At 42.3% G+C, this 23,052-nt stretch overlaps 1 protein-coding gene across 26 annotated transcripts in view; it reads left to right on the top strand.

Annotated features, from left to right (window-relative positions):
* LOC105467141 (cyclin dependent kinase like 3) overlaps positions 1-23,052 on the top strand; it is a 151,394-nt gene that overhangs the window by 7,329 nt on the left and 121,013 nt on the right. For 13 of the 26 annotated variants that reach the window (XR_011624670.1, XR_011624671.1, XR_011624673.1 and 10 more), the window contains 2 exons: positions 3,448-3,642; positions 12,636-12,814. The exons of 5 other annotated variants lie outside the window; for them this stretch is intronic. Coding sequence is in view for 9 of the 21 variants with exons in the window: in XM_071098444.1 (XP_070954545.1) it covers positions 3,448-3,642; positions 12,636-12,814 (374 nt within the window). In the remaining 12 variants the exon portion in view is untranslated. Of the gene's footprint in view, positions 1-3,447; positions 3,643-12,635; positions 12,815-23,052 lie in introns of those variants that run through there. 8 more of the 26 variants (XM_071098447.1, XM_071098453.1, XM_071098448.1 and 5 more) reach the window with 3 other exon arrangements.

A 23,052-nucleotide genomic window follows, 5' to 3' on the forward strand; every position in this document is an offset into this window, starting at 1 on the left:
AAACAAACAAATAAATAAATAAATAGAACAGCTCTGTTTCTAGACAATGAAAAGTTAGTCAGTAAAGATGTTATGATTTTGTGAAAGATATCAGTTCCTGTCCTGATGACCTAAAACGTAATAATACTATAAATAAGGCAATTGTGTACTGTGAATGAAAATCTGATTAGAAGGAGATTTTTTCCCCCAAGGCAGTATCTCTTGCTCTTCAACTGTTGCAATTAAACTGATTATTTTTTTTCTCCTTAATCATTTTGTAAAACTAACCAGTATGTGACAATACAGAGATGAACTTGAGTATGTATTTTACTGTAACAACTGTTATGCAGATAATTTTGAGATACCCTAACTATTCTCATTGGCTTTTTGTTATTGTTGTTGTTGTTGTTTTGAGACAGTCTTACTGTGTCGCCCAGGCTGCAGTGCAGTGGCACGATCTTGGCTCACTGCAACCTCTGCCTCCCAGGTTCAAGCAATTCTCATGCCTCAGCCTCCAAGTAGCTGGAATTACAGGCGTGTATGACCATGCCCGGCTAATTTTTGTATTTTTAGTAGAGATGGGGTTTTGCCGTGTTGCCCAGGCTTGTTTCGAACTCCTTGCCTAATGTGATCCGCCCACCTCAGCCTCCCAAAGTGCTGGGATTACAGGTGTGAGCCACTACACCTGGCTCTCACTGGCTTTTTATAGGATTTTAAATTTGATGTAATCTAATTCCACTAGAGAGATTTCTTGGACTAGTTAATATCCTTAGTCTAAAAAACTTGTCATAATGACTTAATTCAAATTACCTTTTTTTTTTTTGGAGACAGAGTTTCACTCTTGTTGCCCAGGCTGGAGTGCAATGGCGCAATCTCAGTGCCATGTTGGTCAGGCTGGTCTTGAACTCCCAACCTCAGGTGATCCGCCTGCCTTGGCCTCCCAAAGTGCTGGGATTATAGAAGTGAGTCACTGCGCCCAGCCCAAACTAAATTTTTGTGCTAGAATTTCATTAAATAAATTGCAGTTTGGGTAATTAGTGAGAATATCTGTAGAAAAGTTGTCTATTAATGGAGAAAAACAACTTGAAGAGGGGTACTAGAGCATTTCTAGGAATTTCATTTCACAGTTTATCTGAGTAAGTACTGTACCTAATCCCTCATCCCTGAATGGATCTTCTACAATGCTTATTCATATTACCCTTTCCCTACTTTCACTGCTTTTGCCTTTAAAATAAAGACTGGACAGGAAACCAGTAATTTTCCTTAAGTAGAGGATTAATATTGTAGTGTCCAAAAGCAGTCAATTCTTGTTTTGTTTGAGACGGAGTTTCACTCTTGTCGCCCAGGCTGGAGTGTGATGGCACAATCTCGGCTTACTGCAACCTCCACCTCCTGGGTTCAAGCAATTTTCCTATCTTAATCTCTCTAGTAGCTGGGATTGCAGGTGCCCACCACCACGCCCAGCTAATTTTTGTAATTTTAGTAGAGAGGGAGTTTCACCATGTTGCCCAGGCTGGTCTCGAACTCCTGATCTCACGTGATTTGCTCGTCTCAGCCTCCCAAAGTGCTGGGATTATAGGTGTGCACCACCATGCCCAGCCAGCAGTCAATTCTTTTCACCGCTGCCAGTGTGCTATTGCTGCAGCACTCTGGCATCTTGCCAACCAGGGAAATTTGGAGCAAAAAGGAAAGGAATCTGGCGTTATATTTTGGATGTTTTTCTCTAGTCATGTTTTTTTTTTTTTTTTTTTGAGACGGAGTCTTGCTCTGTCGCCCAGCCTGGAGTGCAGTGGCTGGATCTCAGCTCACTGCAAGCTCCGCCTCCCGGGTTCACGCCATTCTCCTGCCTCAGCCTCCCGAGTAGCTGGGACTACAGGCGTCCGCCACCTCGCCCGGCTAGTTTTTTGTATTTTTTAGTAGAGACGGGGTTTCACCGTGTTAGCCAGGATGGTCTCGATCTCCTGACCTCGTGATCCGCCCGTCTCGGCCTCCCAAAGTGCTGGGATTACAGGCTTGAGCCACCGCGCCTGGCCTCTCTAGTCATGTTTTAAGGACTTTAGTCTGTTCATTAGTTACAGAGAAGTAGAAAAATTGACATTGCGTTTTTGGAATAAAGGCAAATATATTTTCATAAAGGTATAGTTTTCTAGAGCTAGGAACAGTGGCTCATGCATGTAGTCCTAGCAACTTGGGAAGCTGAGGCAGGAAGATCACTTGAGGCCAGGAGTTCAAGACCAGCCTGGCAATATAGCAAGATTCTTTCTCTTAAAAAAAAAAAAAAAAAAAAAAAAAAAAAACCCTTCATTCTTAGCTAAATGAACACATATTCTTGATAGTTTGAACAAAATGGTTACATATTTCAGAATTGATTATAATTAAGTCACTGTGATGAAAAATAGAATAAGTAGCATACAATATTAAATCTCATTTGTTTCCTAAGCTGATACGTGGGCATAATTTACATTTTAAAATTATTTTAGCAATAATTGTTACCAGTCTAAAAAGGTGGTTAGTTGTTTAATAGAAGAGTAAAGACAACGAAAAATCGTTTACCCACAAATAATTATATATTTATGTAAAGTTTCTATGGTTATAAATTGGTAGTTCACATATCTGAAGATTTCGTATATATTTTGATGTTCTTTTGTTATAGTCTAATGAATTTATGATGCCCCCTAGAACTTACGGTTTACTTTCTAGAGTTTAGGATTAAAATTAGAGATTAATTAATTTATATAAATTCAGGTCACATACTTAATCGTGTTGAAATCCATGCTCATTTGAAAACATAAGGGCCTTTTAAATTTTGGGTGTTAAATTTAACCACAAACCAAGTTTAAAAATAGCAGGATGTCTCTCAAGAGAATACTGTTATAGTACATTAAATTATTTTAATAAGCAACCAAATGCCAACTTGAGATAAAGTAATATATCTCACTTTGTCCTGTAAATATTGATTATAAAATGGATTAAAATTTTCTTAAAATAGGATTGGAAGCACATTGGTTGAGAAATTTCAGTTGAAATGCATGGAACATAGGCTGGGCATGATGGCGCACACCTACAATTCCAGGAGTTTAGGAGGCTGAGGCAGGACCTCCTGTGTTGAGGTCAGGAGTTCGAGACCAGCCTGGCCGACATGGTGAAACCCTGTTTCTACTAAAAGCACAAAAATGAGCTGGGCATGGTGGTGCACGCTTGTAATCCCAGCTGTTCGGGAGGCTGAGGCAGGAGGATTGCTTGAAATGGGATGGCGGAGGTTGCACTGAGCCAAGATTGTGCCACTGCACTCCAGCCTGGTGACAAAGCAAGACTCCATCTCAAAAAAAAAAAAAAAGAAAAGGATAAAGAAATGTATGGAACAAAGCTAAGAATATTCCTGTTTCTTTTCAAAATTTATACATGTTATATGTACAAATTGTTAGGCTTGAAATAATTAAAAATTTGTGTTGTTTCTTTTGTCAATAGCAATTTCATCATGAAAACCTGGTCAATCTGATTGAAGTTTTTAGACAGAAAAAGAAAATTCATTTGGTATTTGAATTTATTGACCACACAGTATTAGATGAGTTACAACATTATTGTCATGGACTAGAGAGTAAACGACTTAGAAAATACCTCTTCCAGATCCTTCGAGCAATTGACTATCTTCACAGTAATAATGTAAGTGCTTCAGAATAAGCCAATTTGTAGGATGAATATGAATCATAAGTGCTCCTTATACATTGTTTTATTTTTATGAAGGTGGCTAACAGTATTTTTTTATACAATAATAATAGACATCCTGAAAATGGGGATAGGGAATAGGGAGCACTACCTTTTGGTTGCAGAACCAAAAAATACTGAGCACTCAGTAATTCCAACTGTAAGGCAGACCAAGTATGGGATAGTAAAGGCAGTATCAATAATTATGTTTAGTAGAATCAGTAGTCAGCTGGGGCACTATTATTAGAGAAAGTATTAAAACGTTGGAAGTCAGGTCTGTGGCTTAATGGAGAGTTGCTCATATAAAGGGAGGTTTAGCGAGACTCCGCCTCAAAAAAAAAAAAAAAAAAAAAAGGCAAGTTTAGCGTTGGGAACTGGAAATTAGGCCAGGGGAATAGCAAGTAAATGTGGAAGCCTTTAGGGGAAGAAAGGAGATATAAAGTGGCTGAGCTGTGTGAGGCCTTGTCATTTAACCTATGAAAAATCAAGGAAGAGGAAAGATCACAGCTATTTTGATTTTTAGTGTTGACTTTAGCATTGGCTTGTAAGCTTTTAGCTCAGCAGGTTTTTTGTTTGTTTTGTTTTTGAGACGTTTTGTTTTTATTGCCCAGGCTGGAGTACAATGGTGCGATTTCGGCTCACCACAACCTCTGCCTCCCGGGTTCAAGCAGTTCTCCCGTCTCTCCTTAAAACATCTCGGTGTTTGTCCGAGATGATGGTGCTCCTCCTCTATCAACCACCACACCTGGCTAATTTTTTGTAGAGATGGAATTTCACCATGTTACCCAGGCTGGTCTCAAACTCCTGGGCTCAAGTGATCTGCCCGCCTCAGCCTCCCGAAATGCTGGACTACAGGTGTGAGCTACTGCACCTGGCACAGATTTTTTAAAAGATCAAATTAGGTACTAGGTATAAAGCATTTAAAATGTGTCAGGCCCATTTTAAATGCTCAACAGATAGTGCTGGTAGGCTGGCCATAGTAGCTCACACCTCTAATCTCAGTATTTTGAGAGGCTGAGGCAGGGGGATCACTTGAGCTCAGAAGTTCAAGCCCAGCCTGGGCAACATAGCAAGACATCGTCTCTACTAAAAATAAAAAATAAATTAGCTGGGCATCAGGCATCGTGGCACAATACTGTATTCCCAGCTACTTGTGAGGCTGAGGTGGGAGGATTGTTTGAGCCTGGGAGGTCAAGGCTCCATAGCAGTGAGCTATGATCATACCACTCCATCCTGGTTGACAGAGCAAGATCCTGTAAGTAAGTAAGTTAAATAAATAAATATAGCAAGCTGGTTTGGAGTCAGGAGAATTAATAGTTGTGTTAAGGAAAGAAAAGGAAAAGAAAAGAAGGAAAAGAAAAGAAAGCTGGTAGGGAGTCAAGAATAGTTGTGTTATCTTTGTATCTTTTTAGAGCCTTGTCTATATTAGACTCTAAAAATGTTTCTTGAATAAAAGGAGATATCAGTCTGGGCTAAACTGACAGTAGAAAACTTCCAAGATGATGTAAAACTGAAATAAGTAGAATTTTGAACTGTAGTTAGGATTTTGTTGGAATAGAGAAGAAAATGCATTCAGGTGGGGTACCATTGTGAAAATAGAAGTAGACCGGAGTGGGGGACTGTAGAGAGTGCTGTTAAGTCAGGTTACAGGGAACAACAGGTAGAGGAAGATAAGATTACACAGGTTCCCAGGGGAGAGATTTTCTAGAACCTTGAAATTTATCCACATGAGAGTGGACTCTTTCCTGAGGATCCTGGGCAACTATTGCAGATTTTGTTGTTTTTTGTTTGTTTTTCTTGAGACAGGATCTTGCTTTGTTGCCCAGATGGGAGTGCAGTAGCATGATCATAGCTCACTGCGGCCTCCAACTTCTGGGCTCAAGTGATCCTCCTGCCTCAGCCTCCCAAGTTACTAGGATTACAGGCACATGCCACCCCACCCAGCCCATTGAAGGTTCTTGAGCATTGCTGTGACTAGATGAAAACAAAATCTAATTTTATTTTAACAAGAGTAGAAGATATGAGTAGATAGAGACCCAGAGAGATCAGGCGGGAAACTGTTGTGACAGTCTAGATGTGTGGGTGGTAACGGTTTGGACTAAGATAGTAGCAATGGGAAGGAGAGGAAGGATGGCAGAGGGATAGGATGGAAATACTTCAAAAGGAAAATCACAGGACTTGGGAACTAATTAGGTATGAGAGAGATGAAAACAAAGGGTGAAATCAGAGGTTATTACAGTATTTTTTTCGAGACGGAGTCTGTCTCTGTTGCCCAGGCTGGAGTACAATGGCAGGATCTCGGCTCACTGCAACTTCTGCCTTCTGGGTTCAAGCATTTCTTCCAGTTTCAGCCTCCCGAGTAGCTGGGATTACAGGTTCCTGCCACTAGGCCCAGCTAATTTTTGTATTTTTAGTTTAGTTTAGTTTAGTTCAGTTCAGTTTGAGACGGAGTCTTGCTCTGTCGCCCAGGCTGGAGTGCAATGGCGTGATCTCACTGCAACCTCTGCCTCTTGGATTCAAGCGATTCTCCTGCCTCAGCCTCCCGAGTAACTGGGATTACAGGTGCGTGCCACCATGCCCGGCTAATTTTTGTATTTTTAGTAGAGACGGAGTTTCACCATGTTGGTCAGGCTGATCTCGAACTCCTGACCTCATGATCTGCCTGCCTTAGCCTCCCAAAGTGCTGGGATTACAGGCATGAGCCACCACGCCTGGACAATTTTTGTATTTTTAGTAGTATTACTGTATTTTTAATTGGAGAGCAGAAGTGCCATTGTCAATAACTGAATTTAGAAGTGGGAATTGCATTAAGATATATTGATGGATTTTAAGGGATAGTGAGAATTTCTAAGTAAAAATAGTGGCTAACCAATTATATCATGACTTTGGAAGTTTTCAGAACTGAATATACAGATTTGAGAATCTTCCTCTTAGAGACTGTGGTTGAAGAGATAAGAATAGATCATTCTCCCAGAAATGGAAGGAAAAAATAAGAGGTAGTTCTCATCACCAAGCATGGAAGAGATCTGTGGAGTGTTGGAGAACAGCAGAGAAGGAGGCCTAGACAGAAGTACCCACATTCTTTTATTCTCTTGTTCTTATCTGGAACCTGGAGTAAAATTATCCCTGTCCCTTACCTCACAGAATTTTGTAAGGCTAATTACCTTTGAGAATTAAGGCAGCCATGAGTGAAGTGGCTCTTTAGACTAGATATTATTTATTTTTATTTATTTATTTATTTTTGAGATGGAATCTCACTCTGTCACCCAGACTGGAGTGCAGTGGCGCGATCTTGGCTCACTGCATCCTTTGCCTCCCGGGTTCAAGCGATTCTCCTACCTCAGCATGCCGAGTAACTGGAACTACAGGCGTGCGCCACCACATCCGGCTAATTTTTGTATTTTAGGGTAGAGATGGGGTTTCACCATTTTGGCCAGGTGGTCTTGAACTCCTGACCTCAAGTGATCCTCCTACCTCGGCCTCCCAAAGTGCTGGGATTACAGGCATGAGCCACCATGCCTGGTGTATATAGATATTTTTTAAGAGATGAGGTTTCAGTCTGTTGCCCAGGCTGGAGTACAGTGGTACAATCATAGCTCACTGTAGCCTTGAACTCTTGGGTTCAAGTAATCCTCCCAGCTAAGGCTCCCGAGTAGCTGGGAGTACTGGTGCATGCCCCCAAGCCCTGCTAAAACTTTCTTTTCTTAATATTTCCAAATTTCAGATGATGATTTTTTTTTTTTTTTTTTTTGAGATGTAGTTTCACTCTTGTTGTCCAGGCTAGAGTGCAATGGCGCAATCTCAGCTCACTGCAACCTCCACCTCCTGGGTTCAAGCAATTCTCCTGCCTCAGCTTCTGAGTAGCTGAGATTACAGGCATGTGCCACCACGGCCCAGCTGATTTCATAGTTTTAGTAGAGATGGGATTTCTCCATGTTGGTCAGGTTGGTCTCAAACTCCTGACCTCAGGTGATCTGCCTGCCTCAGCCTCCCAAAGTGTTGGGATTATAGGTGTGAAGCCACTGCGCCCGGTGACATTTATTAATTAAAAAATTTTTTTACTGTTTTCGTTTTGTACATCAGAGAAAGACTTTTTTTTTTTTTTTTTTTGAGACAGAGTCTCCTTCTGTCACCCAGGCTGGAGTGCAATGGCACAATCTCAGCTCACTGCAACCTCCGCCTCCCGGGTTCAGGCAATTCTCCTGCCTCAACCTCCTGAGTAGCTGGGACTACAGGCACATGCCACCATGCCTGGCTAATTTTTGTACTTTTAGTAGACACGGGGTTTCACCATGTTGGCCAGGATGGTCTTGATCTCCTGACCTCATGATCCACCTGCATCGGCCTCCCAAAGTGCTGGGATTACAGGCGTGAGCCACCATGCCCGGCCCCTGAAGCGGTATCTTAATGTGCTTTTTAATGTCTGTTTTTGTTCACATTATATCCTTAGGTCTTGGAATAGTGCCTGGCATATAGTAGGCACTCAATGAAAATTGTGGTAGTGCCGGGCGCGGTGGCTCAAGCCTGTAATCCCAGCACTTTGGGAGGCTGAGACGGGCGGATCACAAGGTCAGGAGATCAAGACCATCCTGGCTAACACGGTGAAACCCCGTCTCTACTAAAAAATACAAAAAACTAGCCGGGCGAGGTGGCGGGCGCCTGTGGTCCCAGCTACTCCGGAGGCTGAGGCAGGAGAATGGCGTAAACCCGGGAGGCGGAGCTTGCAGTGAGCTGAGATCTGGCCACTGCACTCCGGCCTGGGCGACAGAGCCAGACTCAGTCTCAAAAAAAAAAAAAAAGAAAAAAAGAAAATTGTGGTAGTAAAAAAGGATTTATATATTTTGGCAGATGACAACTTTAAAGTGGCTCAATTAGAAAGGCTTACCCTAAATTAATTTTTTGGCTATTTATGGAGGGAGATTGAGTCAGAACAAGAGCCAGTCTCAAAGATTTATGGTAGTAAGTTGTATAAACAAGGAAAGATCCCAGATTTCTGTCACTGAGACATTTCTACTTCTGCTATGATACTTTACAGGTGATGAGTATGTGCTTCTGTAATTCTTTTGATAAAATTTGTAAATGCCTTCTTTGTTCTAGGCACTGTACTGAACACGTATTAATTGAACAAGACAGATGTGCATCTTGCCCTCATGGAGCTTATGGTTTAGTGGGGGTTTCAGACAAGTAAACAGGCAGTTAACAGTACTGCATGACAGATGCTATGAAGGGGAAAGTGCAGATTGATGTGAACATATAGAAGGAGCATCTAATACTAACATACAAGCTGAGTCCTGAGGAAATAGCTGACTTGGCCAAGTAGTTGGAGTAGCATCAACAAATGCACAGAGATTAGACAAACCCTGGCAAATTGGGAAACTAATACTCTATAGGCTAGGGAAAGGAGGTTAAGAGGATAAGTAGGGGCCAAATCTCACAAGGCCTTATAAGCCATTTTAGGGAGTTTTAAATTTATCCTGCAGGATGAGGAATCCTTGAAGCAGAGAAGTGACATGGTCAGGCCTAGCACGGTGGCTCATGCCTGTAATCCCAGCACTTTGGGAGGCCGAGGCGGGCGGATCACTAGGTCAGGAGATCGAGACCGTTCTGGCCAACATGGTGAAACCCCATCTTTACTAAAAATACAAAAATTAACTGGGCATTGTGGTGCGTGCCTGTTGTCCTGTAGTCCTAGCTACTCAGGAGACTGAGGCAGGAGAATAGCTTGAACCCGGGAGCCGGAGGTTACAGTGAGGCAAGATTGTGCCACTGCACTCCAGCCTGGTGACAAAGCGAGACTCCGTCTCAAAAAAAAAAAGTGACATGATCACACATCTGATTTTAAAATAGTTCTGTGACTTCATTGTGGAGACTGAATTGGAGAGCACGAATGTGAATTCAGGGAGACCAACTGATAGACTTGTGTATTAATTTTGTGAGACAGCTGAGGAGACCTGAACTAGGAAGAGCAGTAGATAGGTTAAGGGAGTGTGGGGAGGGAGAAAAATGCCCTTGGTTTCTGGTTTGATTTATGGAGTAAGTGGTGGTTCCATTCACTGTAATAGCAGATTGTTGAGAACCAGTAGGTTTGGGGGAGAAGATGTGTTTAGTTTTAGATTTGCTGAATTTAAAGGACCTGTACCTAGTTTGTGGGATTTATTGTGGACTTTCACTTCTTGTGGAAACCAGGAGAAATATCTGTTAGACATAGAAATGTTGAAATTATCAGTAGTATATGGACAGTTACTAAAGCTATAAGAGTAGATTAATCTTATACAAATGTAAACTAAAAATAGATTAAAGATTTAAATGTAAGATCTGAAACTGTAAAACTACTAGAAGAAAACTTGGGAAAAGTTCTATGACATTGGATCTGGGTAATGATTTTGTGGATATGAACCCAAAAGCACAGACAACAGAAGCAAACATGGACAAATGGGATTACATCAAACAAAAAAGTGTGCATATCCAAGGAAACAATCAATAGAGAGAAGAGAGAACCCATAGAATTAGAGAAAATACTTGCAAACCATACATCTAATAAGAGGTTAATATCTGGAATATATAAGGAACTCAGATAAATCAATAGTAAGAAAACAAATAACCTGATTAAAAATTGGGCAAAGGACCAGGTGCAGTGGCACATGCCTATAATCCCAGCACTTTGAGAGGCCAAGGTGGGAGGATAGTTTGAGTCCAGGAGTTCAAGACCAGCCCAGGCAACATGGTGAAACCCTGTGTCTTTAAAAAATAAAAATAAAAAATGGGCAAAGGAGGCTGGGTGCAGTGGCTCACAGCTGTAATCCCAGCATTTTGGGAGGCTGAGGCAGGCAAATCACTTGAGATGAGGAGTTTGAGACCAGCCTGGATAACCTGGTGAAACCCCATCTCCACTAAAAATACAAAAAGTAGCCAGGCGTGGTGGCGTGTCCCCATAATCCCAGCTACATAGGAGGCTGAGGCAGGAGAATTGCTTGAACCCAGGAGGCAGAGGTTGCAGTGAGCCAAGATCATGCCAGTGCACTCTAGCCTGGGTGACAGAGCAAGACTCCGTCTAAAAAAAAAAAGAAAGGAAAAAAAAATCAACCTAAGTGTCCATTAAGGATGAATGCATAAAGAAAATGCGGTATGTATACACGATGGAGCACTATTCAGCTGTAAAAATAGAAGGAAATCCTGTCATTTGTGATGATGTGGATGAACCTGGAGGACGTTATGGTAAGTGAAATAAGTCATGCACAGGACAAATACCGCGTGATCTCAATTACATACAGAATCTATAAAAGTGCAACTCATAGAAGTAGAGCGTAGAATGGTAGTTACCACGGGCTAGAGTGGAGGTGGTTGGGGAGATATTGGTCAAGAGATACGAAAATTCAGTCAGAAAGAAGGAGTAAGTTCAAGAGATCTGTTATACAAAATGGTAGCTAGTTAATAACAATGATTGTATTCTTGAAAATTGCTGAGAGTAGAATTTAAGTGTTCTCACCCCAAAAAAATAAGTATGTGAGGTAATGTTAATTAGCTTGATTTTGCTAATTTTACAATGTATACATATTTCAAAACAACATGTACATAATATATACAATTTTAATTTATCAATTAAAATTAACAAAATGTTAAAAAGTAATTCAGGCTGGGTGTGGTGGCTCACACCTACAATCCTAGTGCTTTGGAAGGCTGAGGCGGGAAGATCGCTTCAGCCCAGCACTCATGATCCGCCTGGGCAACATAACCAGACCCTGTCTCTACGAAAAAAATGTTTAATTAGCCAGTAGTCCTAATACTGTAGGCTGTAGGACTACAGGCATGCGCTTGTCCTAGCTACTCAGGAGGTTGAGGTGGTAGGATTGTCTCAGGTGGTAGGCTCCTTGCTTGAGCCCAGGAGTTTGAGGCTGCAGTGAGCTTCGATTGTGCCTTTGCACTCTAGTCTGGGCAATGGAGCAAGACCCTATCTCTTTAAAAAATAATTTCTTAAAAAGAGTTGATCAGATTGAGATGGAGCAGCCAGTAGGTGGGGAGAAGCCCAAGAGTGTTGTCCCTATAACCAAGTGACAAAAGTGGCTCCCACACCCCCCAAAAAAGAGAGTACGTGAGATTGACCGGGAAACTTGAGTTTCGCGGTCAATATATATCAATATATGAAGAGAGGAAAGCCTAAGACAAGGACCCTATGTTTTAGAAACAGACAGAGAAAGAGTCGCTGCCAGGTAGATAGGAGGAGATTGGGAACATTTTAGGTCCGAGAAACCAGGAATGGAGGAACAGTTGGCATTGTTTTTACGCTAAGAAACCAAGTAAATATGGGCGGAGAGATGGCTATTGGATGTAGGAAAAATGTAGATGACTTTTTTCCTATGGCTAGAGAAGTTTAATGCAATGTAGGAGCAAAAGAGAAGGTTAATTATCTTGAGTGACTGGGTCAGAAAGTGAAGACTGTGAGTACAGATAATGTCTTCAAGAGGTTTAGCTGTGAAGGACATGAAAGGGCCGGAACTGGAGTAGGACATAGAGTTAAAGGAAAGTAAAATTTCAATAAGTTCTTTTCCTTTCTTTCTTTTTTTTTTTTGGGACAGGGTCTCACTCTGTTACACAGGCTGGTCTCAAACTCCTGGCCTCAAGTGATCCTCCTGCCTTGGCCTCCCAAGGTACTAGGTTTACAGGCATGAACCACCACTCCCAGCCTCATTAAGTTCTTTTGGTTTTTCTTACACGAATGTGATTTGCCTTTTTAGTATTATGTCTGTTTTTTTAGCTTCATTTTATTTTGAGGTGGTGGATGGAGCAAGAATTGAAAACATATAACTATATTTGCATTGTGTAATTAATCCTTTGCATGTGGTAAGGAAATAGCTTTACTATCTTAATTAGCTAGATTTTCTTAGTATCATTTTTGAGAGGTTCTGGATAATGAAATCTCATTTTAATGTATTTTGTATTCTGTTTGTTTTTAGATCATTCATCGCGATATAAAACCTGAGAATATTTTAGTATCCCAGTCAGGAATTACTAAGCTCTGTGATTTTGGTTTTGCACGAACACTAGCAGCTCCTGGGGACATTTATACGGACTATGTGGCCACACGCTGGTATAGAGCTCCAGAATTAGTATTAAAAGATACTTCTTATGGAAAGTATGTATATTTTGGGGTCCTGTCAGCCTTTCTTAGGTATCTTTCTTTTTTTTTTTTGAGACAGAGTGTTGCTCTGTCGCCCAGGCTGGAGCGCAGTGGTACAATCTCAGCTGACTGCAACCTCCGCCTCCCAGGTTCAAGCAATTCTCCTATTTCAGCCTCCCGAGTAGCTGGGACTACAGGCGCACACCATCACTCCTTTTGTATTTTTAGTAGAGACGGGGTTTCACAATATTGGTCAGGCTGATTTCGAACTCCTGACCTCAGGTGATCTACCCGCCCCGGCCTCCCAAAGTGCTAGGATTACAGGCGTGAGTCACCGTGCCCAGCCTCCTAGGTATCTCTTTTATCCCTTGGTATATTCTTGTATATCTGTCACCCTAATACTGACACACTCTGCCCTCTGCATCTAGGTTGGGGCTAAGAAGAGGGACACCTTTAAAGATATCATAACAGATTCTTTAGGTACCTGCATTGCTGGCTACTGCTACTGCTGCGCTCTCTCAGCTCTCACGGGTTGAATGAACACAGCCCCAGAAGACCTATGCAGACATCCCTCAGAGTGTATCTATATTTGCTTTAAGCTGTGCCATGCCCTCAGCAGAGTTCCCTCTTCTGTTTATCTTTAGCCTCGACATTCTGCAAATATTTGAAATCATTTATCTTACTCTGCCAGTGTTGCAGTAGGAACTGCCGAGTTTCCCATTTCCTGGAAAAATGGTACCCTCTTTGTGAAGACTGGCAAATAATTTTAAATTCTACTGTTTTAGGTGCAAAAATTAACCAGGTGTGGTGGCGTGTGCCTGTAGTCCCAGCTACTTGGGAGGCTGAAACAGGAGAATTGCCTCAAAAGTAGCATGATCTCAGTCTAACATAAAACAGCAGCCTAAAATATAAATAATCAATCTTGAACATAAAGAGATAGAAGTATGTAATTTAATACCTGATTTAATGGAATACATGGAGGAGGATAATTCTCATGTGCTTTTCCTAGAAATTATTATTCTGTTATTATAATAATATGTAATATTAATGAGTACTTACTTTTTGCCAGAAACTGTTCTAAATGCTTTATATACATCAAATAATTTAATCTTTACAACAACCCTGTGATGAAGTTGCTACTATTAGCATTCTCATTTTAAATAGTAGAACACTAAGGCACAGAGGTAAAGTAATTTGCCTGAAATCACATAGCTGCTTAATAGCAGAACTGAACCAGGATTCTAACCCGGGTGATCTGGATTCACAGTCCATTCCCCTGGGTACCTTTTCAACTGTACCTACCATTGATGCCCTGTACAGACTGTCTCTGTACCTCAGTTACTTCATCTATAAAATGGAAATAATAATAGGACTCACTTCGTAGGTTTGTGGTGAGGATTAAATGATTTGATACATGCTCAATAAATATTATCTACTCTTACTCAAAGTCCTAAAATATTTTTTCTTCATTTCTTTTTTGCCTCTGGGCATAATGTAGCCTGCATAAGATCTCTCTGTCTCGCGGTGCAAGATCTTTAAAATGCAAGGAAATGGCCAGGCCTGGTGGCTCAAGCCTGTAATCCCAGCACTTTGGGAGGCCAAGACGGGCGGATCACGAGGTCAGGAGATCGAGACCATCCTGGCTAACATGGTGAAACCCCGTCTCTACTAAAAAAAAATACAAAAAAGTAGCTGGGCGAGGTGGCGGGCGCCTGTAGTCCCAGCTACTCGGGAGGCTGAGGCAAGAGAATGGCGTGAACCCAGGAGGCGGAGCTTGCGGTGAGCTGAGATCCGGCCACAGCACTCCAGCCTGGGCAACAGAGCGAGACTCCGTCTCAAAAAAAAAAAAAAAAAAAAAGATCTCTCTGTCTCATTTTTATCCTCTTTTTATGATGTAGCTTAAATTCCTTTTCTGATATACTCCCTAGCCCCCCAATCCTATTCTACATCTTTTAGTACATTGTAAATTTTGTGTCAGTTAATATTTAACATGGGCTAGTTCTTTTTCTAGCTCTTTTTTTTTTTTTTTTTTTTTAACCTCTCACTAAAAGTTAAGTTCCTTGAGGATAGGCATAATCTCTTATATTATACATAACCAAACTTGGTGCCTGGCCCATAGTAAGATTGGATTCTAGGAGAATTCACATTATGTTTGAAACAAATTTGCTTGTGAGTCTGTTTTGATAACTTTTTTATTGTAAAAGAAAACACAGACACAGAATATCTCACGTAACAAATGGATAGCTCCACCACCTGATCAAAAAATAGGATTTTGCCCACTACCCCAGAAAACCCTTTGTGTGCCCTACTGCAGTTGTAACATGCTCCTTTCCCCACAAAGCAACCATGATACTGATTTTTATTGCAATCATTTCCTTACATTTTTAAAAATAATAGAGACAGGTCTCGCTGTGTTGTTCAGGCTTGTCTCGAACTCTTGCCCTCAAGTGGTCCTCCTGCCTCAGCCTCCCAAAGTGCTGGGATTACAGGTGTGAGCCACCAGGCCTGGCCATTTCCTTGCATTTTAAAGATAGTTTTATCACCCAAATGTGCATCCATTTAGTTTAATCTAGGCTTTTTTGAGATATGATTCATATATCATACAAGTTACCCATTTAAAATGTACAATTAAGTGGTTTACAGTATATTCGCAGAGTTGTACAACCATAACCATAGTAATTTTGGAACATATTTATCACCCCAAAATGAAACCCTATACCCATTTTAACTCTCCATTTCCTCCCAACCCTTCCAGGCCTAGATAAACTCCTATCTGCTTTCATTCTCTATGGATTTGCCTATTCTGGACATTTCATATAAGTAGAATTATATAATATATGGTCCTTTGGGACTAGCTTTTTTCACTTAACATAGCATGTATTAGTACTTCATTTCTTTTTTTTTTTTTTAAACAGAGATGGGGTTTTGCCATTTGGTCTTGAACTCCTGACCTCAAGTGATCTGCTCACCTCGGCCTCCCAAAATGCTGGGATTACAGGCCTGAGCCACTGTGCCCAGCCAGCACTTTGTTTCTTTTTTTTTTTTTCTTTTTTTAGAGAAGGAGTCTCGCTCCGTTGCCCAGGCTGGAGTGCAGTGGCGCGATCTCGGCTCACTGCAACCTCCGCCTCCCAGGTTCACACCATTCTCCTGCCTCAGCCTCCCAAGTAGCTGGGACTACAGGTGCCCGCCACCACGCCTGGTTAACTTTTTGTATTTTTAGTGGAGACGGGGTTTCACCATGTTAGCCAGGATGGTCTTCATCTCCTGACCTTGTGACCTGCCCGCCTCAGCCCCCCAAAGTGCTGGGATTACAGGCGTGAGCCACCACGCCCAGCCCACTTTATTTCTTTTTATGGCTGAATAATATTCCACTGAATGGTTAGAGCTCTTTTTATTTACCCATTCATCAGTTGATGGACATTTGGGTTGTTTTTACTTTTTAGCTATTATGGGTAATGCTGCTATGAGCGTTTGTGTACTTGTTTTTGTATGGACATATGTTTTCTTTTTTTTTTTATTATTATACTTTAAGTTCCAGGGTACATGTGCACAATGTGCAGGTTTGTTACATATGTATACTTGTGCCACGTTGGTGTGCTGCACCCATCAACTCGTCAACACCCATCAACTCGTCATTTACATCAGGTATAACTCCCAATGCCATCCCTCCCCCATCCCCCATCCCCATAATAGGCCCTGGTGTGTGATGTTCCCCTTCCAGAGTCCAAGTGATCTCATTGTTCAATTCCCACCTATGAGTGAGAACATGCAGTGTTTGGCTTTCTGTTCTTGCGATAATTTGCTGAGAATGATGGTTTCCAGCTGCATCCATGTCCCTACAAAGGACACAAACTCATCCTTTTTTATGGCTGCATAGTATTCCATGGTGTATATGTGCCACATTTTCTTAATCCAGTCTGTCACTGATGGACATTTGGGTTGATTCCAAGTCTTTGCTATTGTGAATAGTGCCACAATAAACATATGTGTGCGTGTGTCTTTATAGCAGCATGATTTATAATCCTTTGGGTATATACCCAGTAATGGGATGGCTGGGTCATGTTTTCATTTCTTTTGGGTATATAGTTAGGAGTTAGAATTGTGGGTCATAGGGTAACTATGCTATGTTTAGTCTTTGAAGAACTGCCAGATTGTTTTCCATAGTGTTTGTACCATTTTACATTCCCACTAGCTGAGTGTGAGGGTTTCAGTGTCTCCATGTCTTTGCTAGCACTTACTATTATGTTCTTTTGTTTAATAGCCATCCTAGCCTTTTTTTTTTTTTTTTAAGTAAACTTTATTTTGGGATAATTTTAGATTTACAGAAAAGTTGCAAAGATAGTATAGTTGCCACATAGTCCTCACCCAGTTTCTGTTTACCCTAATATCATATTTCATTACTATGGAGGTTTATCATCTCTTTTTAATTTATTACTCGAATACTTTTATAAATGGACATTTCCCCTTATTTGGTTACCTAATGGTATAGTTCACATAGAGAAACTGGGTAAATGCTTGATTTATTTATCAATTTTAAAGATGAATTGGCTCCAAAAGGTGACCTCCAAAGGCAACTAATTAATTTTTTAAGAAATACCATTATGAACTCATGGACTTAAACGTATTTAATGGGTTTCAATGCATTGCAATTATTGGGGCAAAAAGATAATACCTTTTCCCGGCTGGGCACAGTGGTTCACACCTGTAATCCCAGAACTTTTGGGAGGCCGAGGTGGGCGGATCACCTGAGGTCAGGAGTTCAAGACCAGCCTGCCCAACATGGAGAAACCCCATCTCTACTTAAAATACAAAACTAGCCGGGCGTGGTGGTGCATGCCTGTAATCCCACCTACTTGAGAGACTGAGGCAGGAAAATTGCTTGAACCCGGGAGGCGGAGGTTGCGGTGAGCCGAGATCACACCACTGCACTCCAGCCTAGGCAACAAGAGTGAAACTCTGTCTCAAAAAAAAAAAAAAAAAAGGTAATACCTTTTCCCTACCTGTAACAAGAGTCACAGCCAATACCCTTATAACAAAAGATGGGTTAGCAAGAGAAAAATATGACAAATTTTTTTTTTTTTTTTTTTTTTTTTTGAGACAGAGTCTTGCTCTGTCGCCCAGGCTGGGGTGCAGTGGCCGGATCTCAGCTCACTGCAAGCTCCGCCTCCCGGGTTTAGACCATTCTCCTGCCTCAGCCTCCCGAGTAGCTGGGACTACAGGCGCCCGCCACCTCGCCCGGATAGTTTTTTGTATTTTTTAGTAGAGACGGGGTTTCACCGTGTTAGCCAGGATGGTCTTGATCTCCTGACCTCGTGATCCGCCCGTCTCGGCCTCTCAAAGTGCTGGGATTACAGGCTTGAGCCACTGCGCCCGGCCAAATATGACAAATTTAACAAAGCTCTATGTGACATGGAAGCCTTCATAAATGAAAACCCAAAGACCCAGGGAGAACACAGTCTGATTTTATGCTAAGTTTGCTGAAAGGAGTGAATACTTGTAGAGAAACATGATTGAGCAAAAGGAGTATGATCTAATGGTAATAAACCCAGCAAGGCCTGTTTGTTCAGATTCTTCTTGGCCTCTCTGTTTTGCATTCCTTCCTTCCAGGTTTGGGCAGGACTTCTCTGGAATGAGGGTCTTATGACTTACTTTCGAGGGAGGTGGATCAGAGAGTGACCATTCTGTTTTATGGCTTGCTTTCGGGAAGAGAAATTCTAGTTGCTCAGGAGGTGGGCAGGTGGAAGAGGAATCCTGGTTTCTTTTTTTTTTTTTTTTTGAGACGGAGTCTCGCTCTGTCACCCAGGCTGGAGTGCAGTGGCTGGATCTCAGCTCACTGCAAGCTCCGCCTCCCAGATTTACGCCATTCTCCTGCCTCAGCCTCCCGAGTAGCTGGGACTACAGGCGCCGCCACCTCACCCAGCTAGTTTTTTGTATTGTTTAGTAGAGACGGGGTTTCACCGTGTTAGCCAGGATGGTGTCGATCTCCTGACCTTGTGATCCGCCCGTCTCGGCCTCCCAGAGTGCTGGGAGTACAGGCTTGAGCCACCGCACCCGGCCAGGAATCCTGGTTTCTATGATACACCTTCGGGGAGAATGGAGGGCAGGAGAAGGTCAGAGAGATTTTGTTTCTGAGGCCTTTCTAATCTCCTTCAGTTCAAAGTATGTATCATGCCAAAGCACCATACTTTCGGGTATCATAGTCTAAGCCTGGACACAATTATTATTATTATTGAAGTTCAAAAGCAATGGGTGCTGTCAGGCCTCTGAGTGCAAGCTAAGCCATCATATCCCCTGTGACCTGCATGTATACATCCAAATGGCCTGAAGTAACTGAAGAATCACAAAAGAAGTGAAATTGGCCTGTTCCTGCCTTAACTGATGACATTACCTTGTGAAATTCCTTTTCCTGGCTCATCCTGGCTCAAAAGCTCCCCCACTGAGCACCTTGTGTCCCCTGCCCCTGCCTGCCAGAGAACTACCCCCTTTGACTGTAATTTTCCACTACCTACCCAAATACTGTAAAATGGCCCCACCCCTATTAACCTTCGTTGACTCTCTTTTTGGACTCAGCCCGCCTGCACCCCAGGTGAAATTAACAGCCTTGTTGCTCACACAAAGCCTGTTTGGTGATCTCTTCACATGGACATGAGTGAAGGGTGCCTTTCAAGGTGACTTTCCTTTTAACAGGACCTAGTATGTAGTCTCTGATACTTCCCTTGTGACCTGACTGACAAGATAGCAGTCCAGGCTCATTTTTTACATGTTTTTGCCCCAGACCTGGTATCAGCCATATTATATCTTTTTTATTCTTTTTTATTTTTTATTTTTATTTTATTTTTTTTTTGAGACGGAGTCTCGCTGTGTCGCCCAGGCTGGAGTGCAGTGGCCGGATCTCAGCTCACTGCAAGCTCTGCCTCCCGAGTTTTTACGCCATTCTCCTGCCTCAGCCTCCCGAGTAGCCGGGACTACAGGCGCCCGCCACCTCGCCCGCCTAGTTTTTTGTATTTTTTAGTAGAGACGGGGTTTCACTGTGTTAGCCAGGATGGTCTCGAACTCCTGACCTCGTGATCCGCCCGTCTCGGCCTCCCAAAGTGCTGGGATTACAGGCTTGAGCCACCGTGCCCGGCCTATATCTTTTTTTAAAACTGCATTATTGAGATATGTTTATATAATATGATTCATCCATTTGAAGTAAATTTCAGTGGTTTTTAGTGTATTCACAGATATGTACAACTATCACCACAGTCAATTTTCATCACCTCAGTAAAAACCCCATACCCTTTATTTATGACACTCCTACACCTCTGAACTCCCTCCCTAACCCCAAGCAATTACTACTGTCTTCTCTATCTTTATATATTTTTATTTTTATTTTTGTTTTTTGAGACAGTCTCTCTTTGTTACCCAGGCTGGAGTGCAGTGGTGCGATCTCGGCTCACTGCAACATCCACCTCCCGGGTTCAAGCAGTTCTCCTGCCTCAGCCTCCTGAGTAGCTGGGACTACAGGCGCATGCCACCATACCCAGCTAAGTTTTTTTTTGTATTTTTGTAGAGATGGGGTTTCACCATGTTGGTCAGGCTGGTCTCGAACTCCTGACCTCGTGATCGACCTGCACCGGCCTCCCAAATTGCTGAGATTACAGATGCAAGCCACTGTGCCCGGCCTATGGCTGGCTAATTTTTAATTTTTTCTTTTGTAGAAACAGGGTCTCGCTGTGTTGACTAGGCTGATTTTGAATTCCTGGGCTTAAGCGATCCTCCCGCCTCAGCCTCCCAACATGTTAGGGTGATAGGTGTGAGCCACCACGCTGAAGCCTGACGTTTTTATTCTAGCTACTCTAATGGGTGTGAAGTGGTATCTCGTTGTGGGTTTGCTTTACATTTCCCTAATGTCTAATGAGGTTGAATGTCTTTTTTTTGTGTGCTTATTGGCCATCTGTATATTGTCCTTGGAGAAATGTCTGTTCAGATCCTTTGCCTATTTTTAAAATGAGTTTTCTTTTTATTATTGAGTTGTAAGAATTTTCTACATATCCCAGATACAAATTCCTTATCAGATATGTGATGTGCAAATATGTTCTTCCATGTTATGAGTTGTGTCTTCACTTTCTTGATTATGTCTTTTTTTTTTTTTTTTTTTGAGATGGAGTCTCACTCTGTTGCCCAGGCTGGAGTGCAGTGGCATGATCTCAGCTCACTGCAAGCTCCGTCTCCCAGATTCATGCCATTCTCCTGCCTCAGCCTCCCGAGTAGCTGGGACTACAGGCACCCACCACCACACCCGGCTATTTTTTTTTTTTTTTGTATTTTTAATAGAGACGGGGTTTCACCGTGTTAGCCAGGATGGTCTCGATCTCCTGACCTTGTGATCTGCCGGCCTCGGCCTCCCAAAGTGCTGGGATTACAGGCGTGAGCCACTGCACCCGGCCAGTTATGTCTTTTGATTTTCAAATGTTTTCAATTTTGAGAAGTCCAATTTATCTGTTTCTTTTATTGCCTATGCTTTTGGTATCATATTTCAAAATTGTTTGCCAAATGCAGGATTATGAAGATTTACAGTTACATTTTCTTCTAAGAGTTACGACTTTAGCTCTTACATTTAAGTCTGATCCATTCGAGTTAATTTTTTTTTTTGTTTGTTTGTTTTTTTGTTTTTTTTTTTTGAGACGGAGTCATGCTCTGTCGGCCAGGCTGGAGTGCAGTGGCCGGATCTCAGCTCACTGCAAGCTCCGCCTCCCGGGTACACGCCATTCTCCTGCCTCAGCCTCCCAAGTAGCTGGGACTACAGGCACCCGCTACTTCGCCTGGCTAGTTTTTTTTTGTATTTTTTAGTAGAGACAGGGTTTCACCGTGTTAGCCAGGATGGTCTCGATCTCCTGACCTCATGATCCGCCCGTCTCGGCCTCCCAAAGTGCTGGGATTACAGGCTTGAGCCACCGCGCCCGGCCATTCGAGTTAATTTTTGTATATGCTATAAGGTAAGAGTCCAAGTTCATTCTTTTACATGTGGCTATCCAGTTGTTGTCCCAGCACCATTTGTTGAAAATATTGTTCTTTCCCTATTATGGTGTTGGGCCCTTTTTGGAATTCAGTTGACCATAGTTGTAAGTGTAACTGTTCAAGGGGTTCACCTTGCCCGCTGCCTAGATAGAGCTGATTCATCAAGACGGGAATTGCAGTAGAGATAGAATACCTTATGCAGAGCCGGCTGTGCTGGAGACTGGAGTTTTATTATTACTCAAATCAGTCTCCTTGGGCATTCAGGGAGCAGAGTTTTTAAGGACAACTTGGTGGGTAGGGGGAGGCCAGTAAGCTGGGAGTTCTGATTGGTCAGTTTTAAAATCACAGGGAGTCGAAGCTGTCTTCTTGCACTGAGTCAGTTCCTGGGTCCAGGATGGCCATGAGATCAGATGAGCCAGTTTAGCAGTGTGGGTGGTGCCAGCTGATCCATCAAATGCAGGGTTTGCAAAATATCTCAAGCACTGATCTTAGGAGCAGTTTATGGAGGGTCAGAATCTTGTAGCTTCCAGCTGCATGACTCCTAAACCATGATACCTGATCTTGTGGCTAATGTTAGTCCTACAAAGGCAATCTGGTCCCCAGGCAAGAAGGAAGTCTGCTTTGGGAAAGAGTTATTACTGTCTTTGTCTTAAACTACAAACTATAAACGAAGTTTCTCCCGAAATTAGTCCAGCCTACGCCCAGGAATGAACAAGGACAGCTTGGAGGTTAGAAGCAAGATGGAGTCAGTTAAGTTAGATCTCCTTCACTGTCTCAGTCATAATTTTGCAAAGGTGGTTTCGTAAGGGCTTATTTCTAGAATCTCAGTTCTGTTCCATTGATCTGTAAGGCTGTCCTTTTTCCAGCAACGCACTTTCTTTCCTTTTTTCCTTTTCTTTTCTTTTTTTTTTTTGACAAGATCTCACTCTGTTGCCCAGGGTGGAGCACAGTGGCATGGTCTCAGCTCACAGCGACCTCCACCTTCCAGGCTCAAGCAATCCTCCCACCTCAGCCTCCTGAGTAGTTGGGATTACAGGGGTGCACCACCAAACCTGGCTAATTTTTAAATTTTTTGTTGACACAGGATTTCACCATGTTGCCTCAGCTGGTCTTGAATGGCTGGGCTCAAGCAATCTGCCTGCCTCGGACTCCCAAAGTGTTGGGATTATGGGCACGAGCTACCACACCCAGCTGACACACTGTCTTAATAACTATTGCTTTGTAGTAAGTTTGAAATCAGGAAGTGTGAGTCT

This window comes from Macaca nemestrina, chromosome 6 (assembly GCF_043159975.1).
Source record: "Macaca nemestrina isolate mMacNem1 chromosome 6, mMacNem.hap1, whole genome shotgun sequence".
NCBI classification, from domain to species: Eukaryota; Metazoa; Chordata; class Mammalia; order Primates; family Cercopithecidae; genus Macaca; species Macaca nemestrina.